A 22,077-nucleotide genomic window follows, 5' to 3' on the forward strand; every position below is an offset into this window, starting at 1 on the left:
AGCAATAAGAATAGTGAGCTTCCAGTTCTTTGTAATTTGGAAACAGAGCGCTTAAAAATAATGCATCATTTAGGAAAAAAGCTTTTTACCCCAAGAAAGATGTTTTTTGATGAGTCAAATCCTGCAGCATAAATCCGTGCTGTAAAGGGGGGATTCCGTTCACATATGATTCTACAGGCAAATCTTGATATAGTGCTTTGCACTGACTGTGTATCAGAATTACTTTGGCTTCCAGGAACTGTATCAGTGACTACAAAGTCAATGGGACTTTCAGTCGACCGACCAATCTAAGGGAAAAAGAAATATCTATAAACCTATTGAAAGGAACACAGAAGAAAATCCATTCAAGAAAGGGACAAGAAGGCGAAATGATTAAGCCTCTGAAATTTCTAAAACTCAAACTTATACTTAACTCTGAGAGCATCTACACCTTAGAAAACTAATCTGTCAAACTTGTTCTGACATAATAATTATTTAGAGCACAGGAGTAAGTGGGAACTTACCATCCAGAATATATGAAACTCTCAGGGAATGCAGAGTTTAGGATGGGTGAGATTTCTAGATGGCTTCAGATTTTAATTTTAACCCCTTTGGATGGAAATATGCATACCATGTATTACTCTACCTTCTTTAACAGAATATAGTGAACATACAAGTAAATCTTTTATGATGACTCCAAGACATTAAACTATAAATACCATTTACATAACACTGAATGCAGTGATGTCTTAAGGTGCTATAAAGGTGTACATGAGGCTGATCCTTATGTTACAGGCTTACATAGCTTTGCTTTGAGGTCTTATGTATACTTTATAGATATTCTCATGTGTTCTCGTCAGGTTGTTAGCTATCCGTTCTTGCTGCTGGGCATACTTGATTCCAGCAGCATACCCCTCCTCTAACCAGCCACTATTATTCTGCTGTGGGCTGAGCAATCAAAAAAACTAAACTTTAAAGAATAGTATTTCAAAAGGTTCTTGGTAAGTTCCTAAAGGATTCATAAGGGAGCAAAGGAATTTTAGTGCATGGCCCAAGTGGCCTTTTTTTTAATATGTCTCGATGTCCCTTTTGTTTTCTTCCTGGTTCTTGGCCATATTTTAGAGAGACAAGGTTCCCAGATAAGAGTTCTCGCGGGTGGGTTGGCAAATTAAAACATCTTCAGAGGTGCTAGGTAATAAATAAATAAATTTTCATTTTGAAAGATGAAAGCTGAGAAGAAAAAAGGAAATAGAAGACAGAACTGAGTGTCACAGGGTTTTAACGTAAACATTTAAAAATGATGAGTTCACTCATGTATGTTATAAAGTAATATCATAAGATTGAAGAAAGCGGATACTGAGAAAAAACACTGACCCTCAGCAATGATGATGACACTTCAAAGTCATTCTTTGCATAGCTGAGCCTCAAGAATTCCTCATAACCACACAGTTTTGGATAAAATCCTTTTAGCATTTTTGTCTTTCATCAAGTTTGGATAGTTTTAGAAGAAAACTGGCTGGTTAACGAACTTAAGACTGGATGTCCCTTTTCCTGCTTTTTAACATAATGATATGGTCTCAGACCTTGGAAACTGAAAATATTTCTAAGAATAAAAGGCTCTTTTAGATCCAAAAGATGTAGGCCCAGGAATGGACTGAGGGTTGGTATTTAGTATCAAGATATTCAGAAGTGGCACTTTTTTGGGAGGAGAGATTGTTCCAGAAGAGCTGATATTTGATCTGGGACATAGAGGAGATTTAAGACATCAAAGCAATATTGGTCAAGACAGGGAAGAAGGAAGAAATCTTAAGTATCTATAAAGACAAAGAAACCTACGTGATCATGCTCAGATGCCAAAATACAACTGCGTTAAGATAAATTTTAGTAATTCCTCCTCTTTCTAACTGCTACTAATCATGTCATTCCCTCCCACTCTCATTAAAAACCCTAATGGTTCCTTACAGACTATCCAAACTTCTTAGTTTCTTATTTCTATAATAACTAGAAACTGACTTCACAATTTGCTTCCCACCAATCCAGCTTAATTTCCTATCATTGCTATTCACATGAAAAGTATATTCTAGCTACAAGCAGTTCACTTGTCAATCTTCTACCACCCTGCACTTGGCCATCTCTTTTGTCAGAATGCCTTTCTACTGGGTGGACCAACAAAATCCTACTCAATTTGATGAAAAACAAACAAACAGACGAACGTCTGGATAAAAAGGCACTATGATGAAGTCTTTCCCTCACCCTTCTTCACCCCAGTCAGAAGCCTGTACTTGACATTTAGACGGCCCGTGTAGCACCTATGAATACAATCGACCTGTACTGTCTCCTCTGCTTACGTCACAGTGTTAACCAATGCAGACAGATGGAGTTTGAATAGCTGATGAACTGAACAATAAATGTTCTTGTTCAATTTGGAAGGCAGGCAATCCTAGGATGATTATAAAACCAGTTCCTCAAAAACCGGCTCACTTATCAGGGTAGTTTCGGATATATCTCCGTTTTGTTTTGTTTGTTTTCAAGATTTTATTTATTTATTTGACAGAGAGAGACAGCCAGTGAGAGAGGGAACACAAGCAGGGGGAGTGGGAGAGGAAGAAGCAGGCTCCCAATGGAGCAGGGAGCCCGATGCGGGGCTCAATCCCAGGACCCTGGGATCACGTCCTGGGCCGAAGGCAGACGTTTAATGACTGAGCTACCCAGGCGCCCCATATCTCCGGTTTTTTGATGTAGAAATGTTTGGATTTTCTATTGGCATAATGCTTTGTAGAAGGAGCATCATGACTAGTATTTAGGAAAAACTCTTTATTCCTTTATGAAAAGAAAAAAAACAAAAATGCTGCAACTTATTTAAGGACCTTCATAAGATCGTAAACACATCATTCTATAATTCAGAATGCCTGGTTTAATCCCAGTTCTACCCCCAACTAACTTTGTAACCTTTAATTCACAAGATTTAAGTAACTTTATTGACAAAAAATAAGGAGTAAACAAATGAATTCAAGGTATTTTCTAAAACTAAAATTCTAGTCTGGGGTCAAACACCTAGGTAGCATCTTTATTTTTAAAAAAGCTAATTAAGCATATTTATTTTAACTGGTTGTCAGTGAAATAAAATGTGGAAAATCATCCTCAAGCTTGTGTTAAGTTCTCATTAAGATCCCAACCTTCATCTTCATTAAAGATGTTATTTATTTCAAAGCTTTTTGGCAAAAGCAAGAAAGATAAACATACATCCATATTCTGATATTAACTATAGAGACACTATCTAAAAAATTCAGTATTCTACTAGAAGGGCTGGAGGGGAACAAGTGACTTCAATGAGAAATATCTTGCTATTGGTTATAATTAAAGACATCTTCAGGCCTTTTCATGTTCAATCTTGTAAAATAAAAATTGAAAAGTCATTGGGACAGTAATTTTAAGAGCAACATTATCAGGTACTTTATGTCCTATCTGTTTCCAAAAAATCCAGGGCTTTACAAAACCAAACAAGGGAGAAGACATCACGGCTTCTGTTCACATCTTTGGGGTTGGCTGTTCTATTATCTATCAAGTCTATAAAAACATCAGCACTGGATTGGTACAAAAATGAGAGGAAAAAAAACCAAAAAAACCCCTTTTACTGTGTTAGTAGCTTGGAGCAAATATGTGCTGAAAAACAAGCTGATCACAAACATGGTATGGACAATTAAGAGACTGCATGCACATTTACCACCTAGAGAGGAAGGTGGGAAATAGTGGCAAAAACCGTCATAAATATGTGCAGAATATTCCTTGGTTCTTTTTTTGGGATAATAGCTAACTGAGCTATTATTATAACCACTATTATTAACAGCTAAGTGTTTACTAGCTCCCTGGCCCAACTTTGAGCACTTTACATGTACTGACACATTTAAGCCTCCTTAATGTCATATGAGGGAAGCTCTATTATCTGGACTTCATAGGAGGAAACTGAGGCATAGAGCGGTTAAGTAATGTTTACCAGAGCCCATTTCTTAACCATGCTATGCCAACTTCCATATATGAGATTTAGAAATCAATATATATTTTAATGTAATACATGACTAAAATATGATAATCATTAAGCTTACCACAGCAAAAATCACTGACAACAGGTTTTCAACTTTTTTGTTTTTTAAGGAAAAAAAAATTCAGATGTTATATTACCTGAAACATATCAGTGTTACTGTCATGAGTATATTCAACCACCACTGTCTGGGCCCGAGATAAGGTATATGATATGCTGTGCTGGTCCTTGTTGCTTATTGCCTAAGAAAGAAAGATTAATAGCAAAAATTAGTTGGTAGGCCAATCAAATCAAATTCGAAAAAGAAAAGTAATCTATCACGTTTGACATAGTTTCTCCCAAAATTTAAGGAAGAAATTAATAACTCTTCTGTAACCTCAGCTGTGACAGTAGTTATTCAGGTTGGGTGGGGTGTACACGAACACTTTGAAGATGTTACAGAGTAAGAACATAATTTCATTGTATAAAAACACTGTAAAATCTGGGGCTTCCTTATAAATATTTTTAAATTATAAAGTAATCAAAGTCAAACCCCATGTAGAAACTGAAAACAGTACTTGATCTCTAATAAGGAGAAAATACAAAATTTTGCAAGATAAGATTCTTATTTTTAAAGTAATTCAAAGAGTTATAAACAAGTTACCAACAAGCAGAGTTAAATGGTTTTCTTAATCATTCTGTGACTCTCTAAGGTGACAAATATTTGCCATATGAGGGGCAAATATGGAAAAATTCATAGAATGATTAAACATTACCAAAGGAAATGGACATAATGCTTACGACTATACTTTTGACTTATCCCAAACTAAAACTAAAAACATTGCTAAAAAGAACTTTTCGGTTTTGTTTTCGGGCGTTTTCTATGTATGAGTTGAAGATAACATCAGAAAGGGGGAAAACCTGCACAAAGGAAGTGGAAACAGGCTGCATAAAAGGAAAACAGATACAAAGACACAAAAGAATGATTATACAAAGCAAAGAAGCTAAATTAAAAAAATGTCTCTTAATTAGAACATTGGCATTATAAAACCTTACTTGGTTTCAATTTGTAGGTAATCTGTATTAGATAAAGCCTTAAAATAATAGCTTTAAAATAAATTAAGGCTGTGAAATTTTCACATATTTAAAGAGAATAAATAAAACACCTGAGTACCAACTACCCAGCTTTATCAGAGCACAGCAATGCCATTTTTGCTTCTGGTTTCTTAAATTAAATTCAACAGACAGCCTCAAGGCTGCTTCCATGTTTCTCTCACTCCCCTCTCTTCATAGAGGTATTCAACCTCAATGTAGATAGAGGTTGTAGATCTCTTGTACATCATTCCCATGCACGCTGTTGATGTTTTTAAAATAAACATTATATAATTGTTTTATAGACTTTAAAACCTCCAATTACTTTAACTTAGCATAAAGCAATGATTTCTCAATCAAATAACTGCCCAGAATCTTGGAAGTTATGTATTCTTAACGGCTAAAGAGACTTAAAAACACAAACCTAGTCTTAGATTAAGAATAAGAACTATGTCTAGTTAAGTTCTCACTGGACTGAAAGGCAGGGTTTAACCTTATCCCGGATGGCTGCCAGAATAAGGTATTTTAGAAACAGGGATTATAACTATTTTCCCTCTGCTAGTGGTTCTCCATCAGAGGTAGTATTAACTGTGAAAGGGGCACTTGGAAATATATAGGTGCATTTTCTGGCTGTGATTTGCAGGCTTACATGGCATTAGCGGTGGGGGACAACAGGGGAGACAATCCTACACAAAGAAGTGATGTACCCCCAATGCAAGAGCACGCTGCAGGGGCAGGTCTGGCACAGAGCTTCTCAGGTTGGATCATTAGCTTTCACTCACTCTCACCACCTGCTTATTAGCACAACCCTTCTCTGCAAAGGAGCAAAAAGAAACACTTAAAAAGAAACTGTCCCTTTTCTACATTCACTGGGTCTCAAACAGTAATAGAGGAGGCCTCATCAAGACACGAGGACGGTTCTAGTCACCACGCTGGATACAAAACAAATTCAATTAACTTCAGGGACTGGAGCTATGACCTAAAACAAGTCACCACAGGCCAATTTCTTCATCTCTCGTTTATTTAACTTACAAAGATATACCTCAGATGGTATAATGTTAATGCACATCCAGCGGCTGCCTAGCTAAAGATACAATTAGTTCCAGAAGCTGAGAGACTCTTTGTAATTTTTATTCACTCAACAAATATCAAAGACAAATTCTGTGTTACAAAACTGGAAGTAGAGGAATTCACAGAAATGTAAGGATTTAAAATGCCCCCTAATTGTCTATCACTCCAGGAAAAGCCGAAGTGTCCGGAAATGATGGCTCAGGTTCTGGAGATTTTGGTGGGGAAAGAAAAAGGAGCTAAAAGCATTAAATATACTGGGAGACTGGAAGTTATACTGTAGATACAGCTGGGTATTTGCTCTTATAGTTTTGATTCAATTTAATAGTTAACTGAGGTCCACTTTGTTCAAGGCACTACGTTAAAAGCTTTGAGGGTCATAAAACAAACAAACAAAAAATAAGCGCATACACAGAATCTCTGATAAAGATCTCTTGTAAGAACCACACAATTAAACCCTTAGTTTAAAAAAATCATCATCCAACAATGAGGATGTCAACCTCATCCAAACGATGCTTCTAGTACCTGAGTACTCTTACATACTACATTCCTTGCTCAGGCCAGGCAAGGCCCGTCTAGTAACAGTGGAAACTCCCTACTTCTCAGGGTGGACAGTTGTATAATTCTAAATACTAGATAAAGCCCTGGTCCCAACCTACCTTTTTTTTAATAAGAANCAACAGGGGAGCAGCAAGATACACAAGCCAACTCTTAACCAAAATAAAGAGACATATAGATAAGAACACAGTAATAGTAGGGGACCTCAACACCCCACTATCAGAAATAGACAGAACACCCTGGCAAAAACTAAGCAAAGAATCAAAGGCTTTGAATGCCATACTCGACGAGTTGGACCTCATAGATATATATAGAACACTACACCCCAGAACCAAAGAATACTCATTCTATTCAAATGCCCATGGAACATTCTCAAGAATAGATCATGCTCTGGGACACAAAACAGGTCTCAGCCAATACCAAAAGATTGAAATTATCCCCTGCATATTCTCAGACCACAACGCTCTGAAATTGGAACTCAACCACAAGGAAAAACCTGGAAGAAACTCAAACACTTGGAGGCTAAGAACCATCCTGCTCAAGAATGACTCGATAAACCAGGAAATCAAAAAACAAATTAAACAATTTATGGAGACCAACGAGAATGAATACACAACGGTCCAAAACCTATGGGATACTGCAAAGGCAGTCCTAAGGGGGAAATACATAGCCATCCAAGCCTCACTCAAAAGAATAGAAAAATCTAAAATGCAGTTTCTATATTCTCACCTCAAGAAACTGGAACAGCAACAGAGGGACAGGCCTAACCCACTGACAAGGAAGGAGTTGACCAAGATTAGAGCAGAAATCAATGAATTAGAGACCAGAACCACAGTAGAGCAGATCAACAGGACTAGAAGCTGGTTCTTTGAGAGAATCCATAAAATTGATAGACCACTGGCAAAACTTGTCCAAAAACAAAGAGAAAGGACTGAGATTATTAAAATTATGACTGAAAAGGGAGAGGTCACGACCAGCACCATTGAAATTGCAAGGATTATTAGAAACTTTTATCAACAGCTATATGCCAAAAAACTAAACAATCTGGAAGAGATGGAGGCCTTCCTGGAAACCTATAAACTACCAAGACTGAAACAGGAAGAAATAGATTTCTTAAATAGGCCAATTAACTATGAAGAAATTGAGTCAGTGATAAACAACCTTCCAAATAATAAAACTCCAGGCCCAGACGGTTTTCCTGGGGAATTCTACCAAACATTCAAAGAAGAAATAATACCTATTCTCCTAAAGCTATTTCAAAAAATAGAAACAGAAGGAAAGCTACCAAACTCATTCTATGAGGCTAATATTACCTTGATCCCCAAACCAGGCAAAGACCCCCTCAAAAAGGAGAATTACAGACCGATTTCTCTAATGAATATGGATGCCAAAATCCTCAACAAGATCCTTGCTAATAGAATCCAACAGTACATTAAAAGGATTATCCATCATGACCAAGTGGGATTCATACCTGGGATGCAAGCATGGTTCAACACTCGCAAATCAATCAATGTGATACATCATATCAACAAGAAAAGACTCAAGAACCATATGATCCTCTCAATTGATGCAGAAAAAGCATTTGACAAAATACAGCATCCTTTCCTGATTAAAACCCTTCAGAGTGTAGGAATAGAGGGTACATTTCTCAATCTCATAAAAGCCATCTATGAAAAGCCTACTGCAAGCATTATTCTCAATGGGGAAAAGCTGGAAGCCTTTCCCTTAAGATCAGGAACACGACAAGGATGCCCACTCTCGCCACTATTATTCAACATAGTACTAGAAGTCCTTGCAACAGCAATCAGAAGACAAAAAGGGATCAAAGGTATCCAAATCGGCAAAGAAGAAGTCAAACTGTCTCTCTTTGCAGATGACATGATACTCTATATGGAAAACCCAAAGGAATCCACTCCCAAACTATTAGAAGTTATAGAACAATTCAGTAAGGTGGCAGGATACAAAATCAATGCCCAGAAATCAGTTGCATTTCTATACACGAATAACGAGACTGAAGAAAGAGAAATTAGGGAATCCATCCCATTTACAATAACACCAAAAACCATGCGTTACCTTGGAATTAACTTAACCAGAGACGTAAAGGACCTATATGCTAGAAACTATAGATCACTTTTGAAAGATATTGAGGAAGACATAAAAAGATGGAAAAATATTCCATGCTCATGGATTGGAAGAATTAACATAGTTAAAATGTCCATACTACCCAGAGCAATCTACACTTTCAATGCTATCCCGATCAAAATACCGAGGACATTTTTCAAAGAACTGGAACAAATAGTCCTTAAATTTGTATGGAACCAGAAAAGGCCCCGAATCTCCAAGGAACTGTTGAAAAGGAAAAACAAAGCTGGGGGCATCACAATGCCGGATTTCGAGCTGTACTACAAAGCTGTGATCACAAAGACAGCATGGTACTGGCACAAAAACAGACACATCGACCAATGGAACAGAATAGAGAACCCAGAAATGGACCCTCGGCTCTTTGGGCAACTAATCTTTGATAAAGCAGGAAAAAACATCCGGTGGAAAAAAGACAGTCTCTTCAATAAATGGTGCTGGGAAAATTGGACAGCTACATGCAAAAGAATGAAACTTGACCACTCTCTCACACCATACACAAAAATAAACTCCAAATGGATGAAAGACCTCAATGTGAGACAGGAATCCATCAAAATTCTAGAGGAGAACATAGGCAACAACTTCTATGACATCGGCCAGAGCAACCTTTTTCACGACACATCTCCAAAGGCAAGAGAAATAAAAGATAAAATGAACTTATGGGACTTTATCAGGATAAAGAGCTTCTGCACAGCCAAGGAAACAGTCAAAAAAACTAAGAGACAGCCCACGGAATGGGAGAATATATTTGCAAAGGACACCACAGATAAAGGACTGGTATCCAAGATCTACAAAGAACTTCTCAAACTCAATACACGAGAAACAAATAAACAAATCATAAAATGGGCAGAAGATATGAACAGACACTTTTCCAATGAAGACATACAAATGGCTAACAGACACATGAAAAAATGTTCAAAATCATTAGCCATCAGGGAAATTCAAATCAAAACCACACTGAGATACCACCTTACGCCAGTTAGAATGGCAAAGATAGACAAGGCAAGAAACAACAATTGTTGGAGAGGATGTGGAGAAAGGGGATCCCTCCTACATTGTTGGTGGGAATGCAAGTTGGTACAGCCACTCTGGAAAACAGTGTGGAGGTCCCTTAAAAAGTTAAAAATTGAACTACCCTATGACCCAGCCATTGCACTACTGGGTGTTTACCCCAAAGATACAGACGTAGTAAAGAGAAGGGCCATATGCACCCCAATGTTCATAGCTGCATTGTCCACAATAGCCAAATCATGGAAGGAGCCGAGATGCCCTTCAACAGATGACTGGATTAAGAAGCTGTGGTCCATATATACAATGGAATATTACTCAGCTATCAGAAAGAACGAATTCTCAACATTTGCTGCAACATGGACGGCACTGGAGGAGATAATGCTAAGTGAAATAAGTCAAGCAGAGAAAGACAATTATCATATGATTTCTCTCATCTATGGAACATAAGAACTAGGATGATCGGTAGGGGAAGAAAGGGATAAAGAAAAGGGGGGTAATCAGAGGGGGGAATGAAACATGAGAGACTATGGACTATGGGAAACAAACTGGGGACTTCAGAGGGGAGGGGGTGGGGGAAGGGGATGGACTGGTGGTGGGTAGTAAGGAGGGCACGTATTGCATGGTGCACTGGGTGTTATACGCAACTAATGAAGCATCAAACTTTACATCAGAATCAGGGGATGTACTGTATGATGATTAACATAATATAATATAATAAAATTAATTATAAAAAAAATATGTGGAGATTTAGCAACATGCTACTGAACAACCAACACTCAAAGAAGANAAAAAAAAAAAAAAAAAAAGAATGTGAAGGGAATGCTAGAGAATATAAACAACATGTACGAGTCTTTCAATTTCTCAGGTTAACTTAGTTAGCTTAATTTGGGTTGGTTTGTTGTTTGCTTTTTACCTTTGCAGCCTGAGGAGTACAAGCAATATGCACAGTGCTGGGCTTCACCCCATTTGCCTTAGGTCTTTTAAACAAAGCAAACCTACTTTTCCTTCTTCCTCTATCGCCGTTTGGGAGAGATCCATTATACCTGATGGGGGAAAAAAAGTTTAGGTGATCTCTTGTAAGAACCACACAATTCTGTAACAAATGCTTTACTATGCCTTACAATATGGACCAATCTCCAATTAATCATCTATTAGCACACTGTAAGTATCTCAAATTTCCTTCAGTAATTGCTGATCCCTAGACCAGCTGTCTGAATATGAAATGAGATTCTGGTTACATTCCAAGTCACAAAGAAGTACTTTTTGGATTATAAATAGCCTTAAATTATCTGTATTTTTCTTCCCTCTTTTATTCAAGATAATCAAGAGCTGATTAATGGCATATCTGATTCCTTATGACTCATTCTGTGTTTTTTAAAGGTGAATGTTTGCATGTGCTAATACAACCTTTGAAAGCATAGTATGAATTGTCGAAAACAGAATCTCCTTTAATTGTCCACTAAATACTTTAAATAGCTTAACTTTTGAAATAAGGAATTTTTAGACTCGTTTGATAAGCCTGATAAGTTTTAGGACTTGAATGTGCACATACACATTCACATCATGTTGGCAAAACCTATCCAACTGAGATGCCTGCTAAATAGTGATTAAACATATTTTTGTCGTTCAGATCTTATAACCATTTTTCCATGATACCATACACATGTCCTGAAAATAAGCAAATAAGTGAGGATTGGATAGGAAAGAAGTTCACAACAAAACATTTGGGTGTTTATCATGTATTAGGCACTACTGTGTTCTCTACCATATAGCACCTCATTTAATCCATCCTCATACAAACTCTTGAGATTGGCATCACCCAACTTTTACAGGTTAGGAATTTAAGTTATTCCTCAGGGGAATAAAATTCCTTAGAGGCTCAGAGAAATTAAGTCATTTTCTGAAGGCCACACAAGTGACAATGGAAAAACGAATTTGAATCCAGGCGTTTGTGTCATGCTTTTTAAAATTCTTTATTGCTTCAATTTGGCATGAGCAGTGGCTTAATAATAATCTCTCCTCATTCACTGTCCCCTGCCCCCTGACAAAATCTTTGGTTTGTTTCCTGGTCTCTCATACATAGTTGGTCAATCTGAGAGAAAATGAGGCAGGGACCAGGGACAGTTTTGAGGTTGGACAAGAGAAAAGTGATTGGAAAATGGCCTACATTAGTGGCTGACAAGGAAGAGAAGGGACTTTACTCACACTGCCATATACAGAAATTATACTGATTCTTTATAAAAAATAAAACACACTGACTTCTGTTGGAGAAAGCTCTTGCTAATCTTGCTAGCCTTGCTAAGAGTTCGGAGTCACACCCCTTCGATAATATAGTATTAATTTAAGGCTGTGTGTGGCCACCAGTCCCACTGTGGGTCCTGACTCTTCCATCTGCCTAGTTACATGACTTGTTTCTCTTCTGGGGATATACTCTCTATACCCAAACACTGTGTTTCTGTAGTTCAAAACTCTATTCTAAAGTAGTGACAACACCAAACCGACAACCTTATCCAACTTTATTTCTCTTAGACAGCTGGAAAGAAGTATTTTTTGTATTTTAAGACACCAAGTGCCAGATACAGAGACAACCACTATTGCCAAGGATTAACTGAGAAACTGCCGGGCTAAGAAAGGCAGTTTAAACCATATACTAAATTTTAAACTCTAGTCTTCAAATGACTCAGATTTCCTGGTAGAAGAATTTAACTTTGAACAACTTTTGGTAGTTAAAAGCTGTTTGTCATTAATACAATAAGATCTATGTGATGTGAAGTTCTAACATTGTAGTTACTACGTAAGTTTCTAATCTTTTAAGTTGTTTTTGAGAAAAAAGATTTTTAGGTCTCAAAGGGCCTTAGATGATCTTGTCTGTCATTTTACCGAAGAGGAAACCAAGACCCAAAATGGTGAAGTGACTTGCCCAAGGTCATATAACTTGCAATGCTGGAATAGGTACTGGAATCTGGCATTCCTGACTTCTAGTCAAGCTCATTAACTCCATATTATCTTCTGACTTTTTCTTACTCTTTCCTCTGAAGCCAGGGACACATTCTTATTTAAACAAGAACTTTTACCAACCTGACTCTAAAACATGTTGTTTTATATGTCTAAAGTCATAATTATTCCTAGAGCTGTTTCTTAGACAGAAGAAAAGAAATATCAGGGGGAAAGTAAAATTTGCAATTTCTAGTTTCTGAAATCTCTAGCTAATGGACTAATATTGTGTCTCTGTTTTGACAGTTAATGCAAGTTTAGACTGAATAAACTGAAATATGGAATCATCTGTTCCTCGTTCTTTAGATTGTGTCTGTGTAAGCTGTATGGACGAGAATACTTAGGAAGCAAACAAGTAGTGAGATTCTGGGCTTCAGAGTCATCGTATCTTTAGCCTGTACAACTCTATCACAAGAAGAACAGGACCATAAGCACAAAGCAACAATTACCTCAGAAGGACAAAGGAGCAAATAAATACTAACCTACATGAAATGACCTACATGGGGAAGGGATTTTGGTAAAGTCATCTGAGGCAAACTTTTCTAAAAGATGGGATAGGGAAGACAAATGGAACAATCATATGATTTTAGACATTTAGACATTACATTTTTCATCTTTAAGAAGCTGTATTCTTTCTGGGGGTAAGGGTGAGGCAAAGTTAATGCATATGTGAGCACTTAATAAGAGATGGCATAAAAATGAGGATTAAAAGAGTTTCTTGATTTAACATTATCAATATTATTTTGAGGTAATAATATTCTGTAGCTTTATATCATTTTTGGAAATAGGATATACAATCTAAAAAAGTAATTTTAACCTAGATGTCAAATTTACTATTATATTATTCAATTTTATGTGTCATCAGATGGAGAAAACTTACCCTAAGACAATGAGTTCACCATATTTTACTGGTGCTTTGGATGGATGATTTTCTTGATCAGGAGAAAACATGAGCTTGGCTGTCTTTCTCAAATCTTTGTTTACTGGTCAGGAGCCTTGGGACACCTTTTGCATTATCTCCTAGAGGGAAAAAGTTTTCATTAAGAATGTGAACAATGAATTTCAATTTAAATAAAGGGGTTACTTTCTAGCAGTCCTTGTGAGCATAGTATTATGCAAAGTTATCACATAATATACAAAGTGTATGACATTTCCCCTATAGTGGTTATATATTTGGTCCAACTGTTTAAATAGTTTAAAAATGCAAATTTGGTAACTTCCACTTCTAGGAAGACAGAGCAGGAGTATTTTTCCCTTTTATTTCTACTAACTACAACTACAAACTCTGAACATTATATATAAAACATAAGAAGACTCTGAAAAGCAGAGAGAAGGTAGACCAGCTAGGTACCTTGGGGCACAAGGAATGACACAGCACTGTTTCTCTGGGTTTTCTTTATGCTTAATATAACCCAAGAGCTTGCTCTCTCTAGTTAAAGGAACAAGAAAGGGGCAGCCTTAGCAAGAGAGAGAACTTTTGACAACAACCACTCTACTGTAGCCAAACACCACAAAAAACACTGGCCCTACCACACAAGCAAAAGCCAAGTGGGGAGCCTAGACTCCTACCTCATGAGGCCATAATGAAGCAGCCAACCCCCTCCCCCAACCAGGGTATTGTCAGGGCAGCCAAGTAGGGAGCCAAGACTTCCACCCTCCTGGTTGGTAACATGCCCCCACCTCTACTCTAGCAGTGTCAGAGGAGCCTGGACTTCCACCCTCACTTGGCAGTAGCAAGGAGTCCCTTCCCTTGGGTGTCAGTGAAGGCTGAGTAGGGAACCTGGACTTCTATGTCTATCTGGCAGTAATAAGGAGGCAGCCACTATTCTCCAGCCAAAGCAGTGACAGAAAAAGGCAGTAAAAACAGTAGGTTTAGATAACATTCAGAGTCTCAGAACATAACACCAAAATGTCCAGGTTTTAATAGAAAACAATTCATTGTATTAAGAACTGGAAAGATTTAAGACAATGCAAAAAGATAATCAGTAAATACCAAAGCTGAGACGACAGTTAAACCGATCGTGATAAAAATGTAAAACGCTTTAATAAGCAACTGCTAACATATTTGGGACAAACAAAAAAAGTATGGACAAAGAAACAAAAATTTAAAAGCTCACTTTTTAGGACTGGCTTACCAGCAGAATAAAAGGGAATAATAAAGAATCAATGAACCAGAAGAAAGAAATTACTTACTCTGAACACCGGAGGGAAAATAGATGAAGGAAGGAAGGAAGGAAGGAAGGAAGGAAGGAAGGAAGGAAGGAAGGAAGGAAATGAAGAAAAAGCAGAGCCTCATGGACCTGTGGGACCACAGCAAAAGAGCTAACATTTGTATCACTGGAACCCAGAAAGAGGAAAGAGAGTGGAGCTGAAAAAGTATTCAAATAATGGCCAAAAACTTACCAAATTTTAAAGAGAAACCACACAACCACAGATTCAAGAAGCTGAACAAACTGCGCAGAGCATAAACCTGAACAAAGTAGCATATTCTTTTCAGGTGCTGAAAGGAAAGAACTGTCAATCTAGAATCCTATACTCAGCAAAAATCAGGGGAAATCAAGACAGTCTCAGGTGAGGGACAATTGAAGAGAATTTGTCACCAGCAGATCTACTCTATTAGAATGGCTAGCAGAAATGCTCTAAGAAGAAAAATGATAAAAGAACAGAACCCTGGAACATCAGAAAAGAAGAAAGAACATGGTAACTAAAAAAATGGGTAAGTACAATAAGCTTTCCTTTTCTTGAATTTCTACAGTATGTCTGAAAGTTAAAGCAAAAATTATTAACACTGTCTGATGTGGTTTCAAATGTATGTAAAGGAATATTTAAGACACTTATATATGGCACACCTAGACATTTATCCTAGAGAAATTAAATGAAGACTTATGTTACAAAACCTGCACAAGAATGTTTATAGCAGCCTATTCATAATAGCCAAAAACTGGAAACAATCCAGATATTCTTTACTGAGTGAATGATTAAACTGTGGTACATCCATGCTGTGGAACAGTGCTCAGCAATAAAAAGGAATAAACTACTGGTATATATGAAGTAACATGGGTGAATCTCTAGAGAATGATGCTGAATTTAAAAAAGCCAACCTCAACAGGTTACATAAATTATTTTATTTATGTAACACTCTTGAAATGACAGAATTATAGAAATGGGAAATAGACAAACGCTTGCTAGGAGTTGAGGGGGTGGGAATAAAAGGGAGTGGGTGTGGCTACAGAAAGACAACAGAAAGGGCGCCTGTGGTGATGGAAATGTTCTGTATTGTTACCAGTGTCAATATTCTGGTTGTGATATTTTACTATAGTTTTGCAATATATTACCATTGGGGGAAACTGAGTGAAGGGTACACAGAATCTCTATTATTTTTTACGACCATATATGAATCTACAATGATCTCAAATTAAAAAGTTTAATTAAGAAATATAAAATTGATACACATATGAAAAACGAGACTAATATTTCTGATAAGCCAGAAAAAAATGTTACAATAAACAATTCCCATAATACTATCATGTCCATTTCATCAGCAGCTTAATGGGACCAGTTATTTCCTACATCCATTCTCTCCATGGTCTTCCTGTTAGACCTGTTACAAAGGTTTTTCACAACAAAACTCTTACTAGCTAACCCATGACAGTCTTCTGATTTTATACTTCCACCAACAAGTTCCATAGGAAACTAATGAATGAAAAATGCCTATTTGTCTTTTTCTATAGTACAGCGAAATACAGCCTCTATAGCAGCACTTTTGGAGAGAAGGCAACACAGACTATTTGTAGCCCAATGAGTAAGAACAAGTAAAAGGAGAAGGCTTAGCCATTTTGACCCTCTTTTTTCCCTTGTAACTGACACACACATTTAGACCAGCAATTCAGACAAACACACTAATTTTTGTTAGTAAATTTAAAAAACACATTATTTTAAATAAACATGCTTAAAAACTACTAAAAAAACCACATTTGCTCCATTCAAATACTCTATAAAGTCCTTTCATCTCCCCAGAGAAATATTTTATTTCAGTAAAATAAACTATAATGATCATATCCTCCACTGAGAAAAAGAAGTAATCTGTAGCTAACTAAAACCTTCAATGTAAAAATTTAAGAGTTTTAAAACAAATTAATTCAAATAACCAAAGAACAATTTTGGTTCCATATAACAAGACCTTCTGATCTATATTAAATCAGACTTTAATATACAAACAAGAATTCATACACTCTTATCCGCCTCCCCCCTGCCACCAAAGGAGCATCCCATTACAAAAAGCTAAGCAAAGTTTAATCAGAAGCTTTAACTGTGCTTTTCTTGTTAGACAATTCAAGTACTGACATCAAACACAAAAACATTGCTTTGATATGTTTCTGACCAAGAACATCAAGAATTAAAAATTTAATAACAAGAATTAAATTTAAAGTTTAAATTAAATTTTAATGTGGCTCTGTCTTGATTTGGACTCTTATTTAGAGTTACTTTCTATTTTTAGGAAGTGATAATTTTCCATTTATAGTAGTAAAATGTTCCTTTTAAAAACACTTAAAGTAAGTCAATTTAATAGTATTAAATAGTACACAGATATGGCCAAAATCTGAGAGTGATATTTGTGAATGCCCATATTTGGCCAGCACTAGCGCACAGCATGGCTAGCAAATATTAGCCTATGTTCTAGTTCTAGCTCTCTTTGAACAAAGCAGTGTTCCTTCATCTCTAAAAATGATGGGACTAAAGTAGAATGAAGAGAATTTTGGAGCTGTAAAAAAACAAGACCATCTGGTTCTAACATAAGAGTTTATAAGTAATGTACATATAGGACTATAGATTTAGTCTCATCGCCTCTATAGCAAAAGAAACAATTTTTAGCTTTGACAAGTAACTGGAGGAGGGCTAGCATATATCCACCACTCTATACTTCCTAGAGACCTTGGATAAATTAGCCAAGAAAAACAACAGATTTCCAATTATTCTTACTCTGCTTAGGTCCCTTAGAAGGCCTGATTTTGGGATATTTTATCAGTGATATAAAAGTTTCAATCACAGGAACACACTCAAACTTGGCTTTTATTTCTGTATCTAATAATCTGAAACCTATAATAAAACACTTTAGTAGTACTGTTTATACACTTAAATGAACCAAGATAAACAGTTTTCTTAAATTCAAAAATGGCATATAACCAATGATATATAACTGGCATTCTTAAACTATGAGTAACATATGTTATGACAGCTACTTTTCCTGGAACCTTGCATTGCAATTCTAATACATGTTGACAGGTGTTTGTCAGAAAGAATTGTTAGAATCTTTACATGTTCTGAAGAGTCATGATTTTCGCAGTGGTTTAAAATCTTTAACAAAGCCAAGTTGCTAGATAGATAGTGCTCTTGGACCCATCCTCCTTGCATATTCTCTATATTTAAAATCTGAATAAAATACAGAATCCTTCAAAATTAATTCCTAAAATCATTCCTAAATTCACTTGAGAACGTGAAATGGGTATCTATATAAAGTATATTCTAATGCTTCAATTACTGGCCCTACTTGTTGACATTCAATTAAGTTAGTTGGTCTGACCTCATATATCCAATTCTATCCCAATGTGACGATCTAACAAAAAGAACATTAAATAGCACCATTAATTCTACCTGAGACTGGAAAAAAATGATAGAAAAAAGTCCTTCTAATAATAAGGCTGTTTTAGAATACCTTTTATTTTAAAACTCTGCTTGATCCTTAGAAAGTAAGCATGTTCTCATTGGTCTGGACCCTCCCAAGTTAAACAAATTGTTTTAAAGAAACACATTCTAGAACAGTGTTATTTCCTGTGTAGGCTGGGAATACATAAAAAAAAAAAAAAGAGCCGTAAAATATATATTTCTTAGAAATAGTCTCATTAATTTAACTGATAAAATAGTCTAATCATTTGTTGTTTAAAGGCCAGTGAAGTACAATTGTTTTCATACCAACTCTTCCCGAAGGAATGACTTTCTATAACTTATAATTGTCAGTTTCACTTAAAGAACGAAAACTGGGAAATCAATCTTTGTTCAAATTGCTCCCTCAACAAACACTTTTTCTTTTATTATTTATATTGCACATAGCCTTTTGCTTACTACCTACTAAATACAAGTATAAAATTCCTGCCCTGGAAGATAAAAAGAAGCAAAACAAATATGAAACAAAGAACAAAACTGATCTTCCGCAGATGTTTATATAATCTTTTGAACACTTCTATTTTGGTGGGGAAGTGAGTTGGCACAAAGGGATGCTGAGGAAAAAAAAAGGAAAATGTTTTAAAACATGAAATGCTTCTTTATGGTGAAAAACGGTGTGGATTGCATATATTATCTCTAATGACACAGATTCCCATCTATACTAGAGTTCCCCTTTGGTGATTTCAAAAGGATGACTCAAACAGAACTGTTTTGGTATGTTTGTGGTGGAGCCATTTTATGAAGCCAATTAAGCTATGGTTGAAGGGAGGTGAATTTATAGCAGTTTCCTGATAAGAGTGAAAATCTAATCACCTTCTTCCTTCTTTCATAATCAGCAGGATTAATAAGCAGCATTCTTCCATAAAAGGAAAGAAAAGATAGAACAAACAATAGAGCCAGCAGGAATATGAGGTTACTACTGCCCGTCAGTGACCTTAAGCTTTTTAATAAAGCAATGGATGAAGTGAAGTCCATGCTCCCCTTCCCAAAATACAGGGCACCTGCTGTGTGAACACCTAGTCTTCCCCATTAGGATAGCCAAATGACATGCTGATATTCTACCACTTTTAGGGACAACATATTTTCCTCCTGACGGGAAAGCAGTTAACATCTTCCACACGGACAGTATTTGCTCCTCTAAACTAGAGCTTCTCAACCTTGGCACTACTGATATTTTGACTCTGTGGGGTGGCTGGCCTGTTCACTGCAGGAAGTTCAGTAGCACTCCTGGCCTCCACACCCCTTAGGTGCCAGGAGCATCCCTAGCTGTGATGATCAAAAATGTCCCACCTTCCCAACTTCACTTTAATGAGAACCACTGTTCTAATCTTCAAATTGAGGATGACAGCTTGTTTTTAGGAGGGAAATTTCCCCTATTTTTGGCATAGTGCTTGGCACATAGTAAGATATTTAATGAATGTTTGTTTTCTTACTTCATCATACTGATGTCTTAAATGGTCATTACTAAGACAATGGCTTAGAAGATAGCTGCAGTTTCAGTATTTTATTAGAATCAATAAGAGTGCTGGAAGTGAAAATTGAAGAACAATCATCTTACCTTGATGGTGATTAATTATTAATGTTTCTTTGCTTTTAAAACATTTTAATATTGTAGCAACCTCTCTTAAGTGATTGAAGGAAAGGGACTGGAGCTGGGGTGGCCACAGAAGTAGTCTTATAGGCCATTGCTGGGTAGTCAGACATTTAGAGAAAGGCTAATCCATGAAGGCCGGATAAGCAAATATCTTCTTGACCTAGGGGGCCCATATCTAGAGAAATTAAAAGCAAGCTTTGGAAAGCATAGGGAAATCTTTTTAAGTCAAAAGGGGTGTCAACTTGAATCAACCCTGGATTAAAGTCTATCTTGCGCTTGCACAGAATATTAATTAGCAAAGTGCTTTCACATAAGGTTATTTTATTTGACCCTCACAATAGCCCTGTGAATTAGATAGGAAAGTCTTATTAACTCCATTTTCCAGATAAGGGAACTGAGTGTGTCAGTCAGAAAGGCCACTGACTGGGTTCAAGGCCAAACAGGTAATATCTGGCAAAGCTAGAACTGAAACCCATGTATTAATTCAACATACATTAACTCATTTAATTTCTATCACAACTATATCAAGTATAATCATTTATCCCCATTTTGAGAAACTGTGGCTCCTAGAAGTTAAGTAGTCTGGGTTTTCAGATACAGCAAATCAAATCTCATACAAAACTGGGTGGGGCTAATTCCAAAATAAGAATAGGAGGCCCTACTATGGGATCATTTAGGAGAGAGACTAGAAAGTATACCTGTGTAAAATAAACTAAACAAGTTACACTCTAGTATGGACTAGTAACAGCTATGCAACTATGACTAGTGTTTTTTGAGATTGTTTGAAACTGTCACTTCCTCACTGCTCACTGTATTTGTCAATCCTGTTTCCTGGTAGTGACCAACAATAAAAACTTCAGTAAATGAAGCAGACTTTGCATGGTTGTTTAAAAAATGGAAAGGGAGAAAGGAACCTAAGATGAAAAGCAGGGTATTATACTAAGGCAAATTCCTGGTACTGCCGGAAAGAAAAACATGTATTAGAAGTGAGTCAAGACAGCTTATGGACAGAAGCCTTCATGTACTCCCTAAAAAGTAACAACCAAGAAAAAACTGCAGGTTAGTATTTCTGACTGGCTGACCTCAAATGATCACTTAATTCCCTACACCTAGGAATGTATTTTAAAAGACAAAAAAATAAGGCTTCAAACATTTTTATCGTCTCTGCCCATACTTGGCCTGTATGCAACCCTTTCAGATTACCAAAGTTCCTAAAATGAGGGTATGCTTCTCAGAAAGCAAGACTAGAAATTCCCTTAGGTTTAACCACTAAAATCCCAAACAAAAGTCTGCAGAAAGCAGCAAATTCAGTGGGATTTGACAACTATTTGGAACAAAAACATTGGATAAGAGTATATTCATGGAAAATTCTATCATTTCCTAAAGTCAGCACCCAACACTGGCAGCCAACTCATGCTTATGCTACCTTTTTTTTTTTCATAGTGGCTAACACTTACTGGGTTCTGTCCCTGTGCCAAGCACTGTTCTAAGCACTTTATATGTATTAACTGATTTAATGCCCAGAACAACTTTAATGAGGTAGGAACTATTACAACCCTTACTTTGTAGATAAGAAAAATAAGGTTACAACTCAAACTTTAGCCAGCTCTCTGGAACTGCTAAAATAACTGAGTTTAAAAGTACATGGCAGGGGGTGGGTACAGAGGAGAGAACTACAATGATAAACTAAGTTAACAACAAACAAGTAGATCCCCGAACTATTCCTACTATAAAATATGAAAGAGAGTTTATAGGCTACATGTTACATGCACTTGTCCTAACACGGGAATAAACTAATACTGACTAGCCATTTTAATTTTCTCAGTAATTCAATTAATTGTTTAGAAGTGAATTTAAAAGTCCCTTGGATAAAATTTAAACATGTAAAAAATGAATAAAATGG

General features: G+C 36.5%; 1 protein-coding gene across 4 annotated transcripts in view; it reads right to left on the reverse strand.

Annotated features, from left to right (window-relative positions):
* PELI1 (pellino E3 ubiquitin protein ligase 1) overlaps positions 1 to 22,077 on the reverse strand; it is a 135,335-nt gene that overhangs the window by 77,473 nt on the left and 35,785 nt on the right. For all 4 annotated transcript variants that reach the window (XR_004624932.1, XR_004624933.1, XR_004624934.1 and 1 more), the window contains exons 2-5: positions 13,740 to 13,879; positions 10,779 to 10,908; positions 4,159 to 4,260; positions 90 to 287 (exon numbers count right to left, since the gene is read on the reverse strand). Coding sequence is in view for 1 of the 4 variants with exons in the window: in XM_002926269.4 (XP_002926315.1) it covers positions 90 to 287; positions 4,159 to 4,260; positions 10,779 to 10,908; positions 13,740 to 13,810 (501 nt within the window). In the remaining 3 variants the exon portion in view is untranslated. The remainder of the gene's footprint in view (positions 1 to 89; positions 288 to 4,158; positions 4,261 to 10,778; positions 10,909 to 13,739; positions 13,880 to 22,077) is intronic.

This window comes from Ailuropoda melanoleuca, chromosome 4 (assembly GCF_002007445.2).
Source record: "Ailuropoda melanoleuca isolate Jingjing chromosome 4, ASM200744v2, whole genome shotgun sequence".
In the NCBI taxonomy this organism is placed as follows: domain Eukaryota; kingdom Metazoa; phylum Chordata; class Mammalia; order Carnivora; family Ursidae; genus Ailuropoda; species Ailuropoda melanoleuca.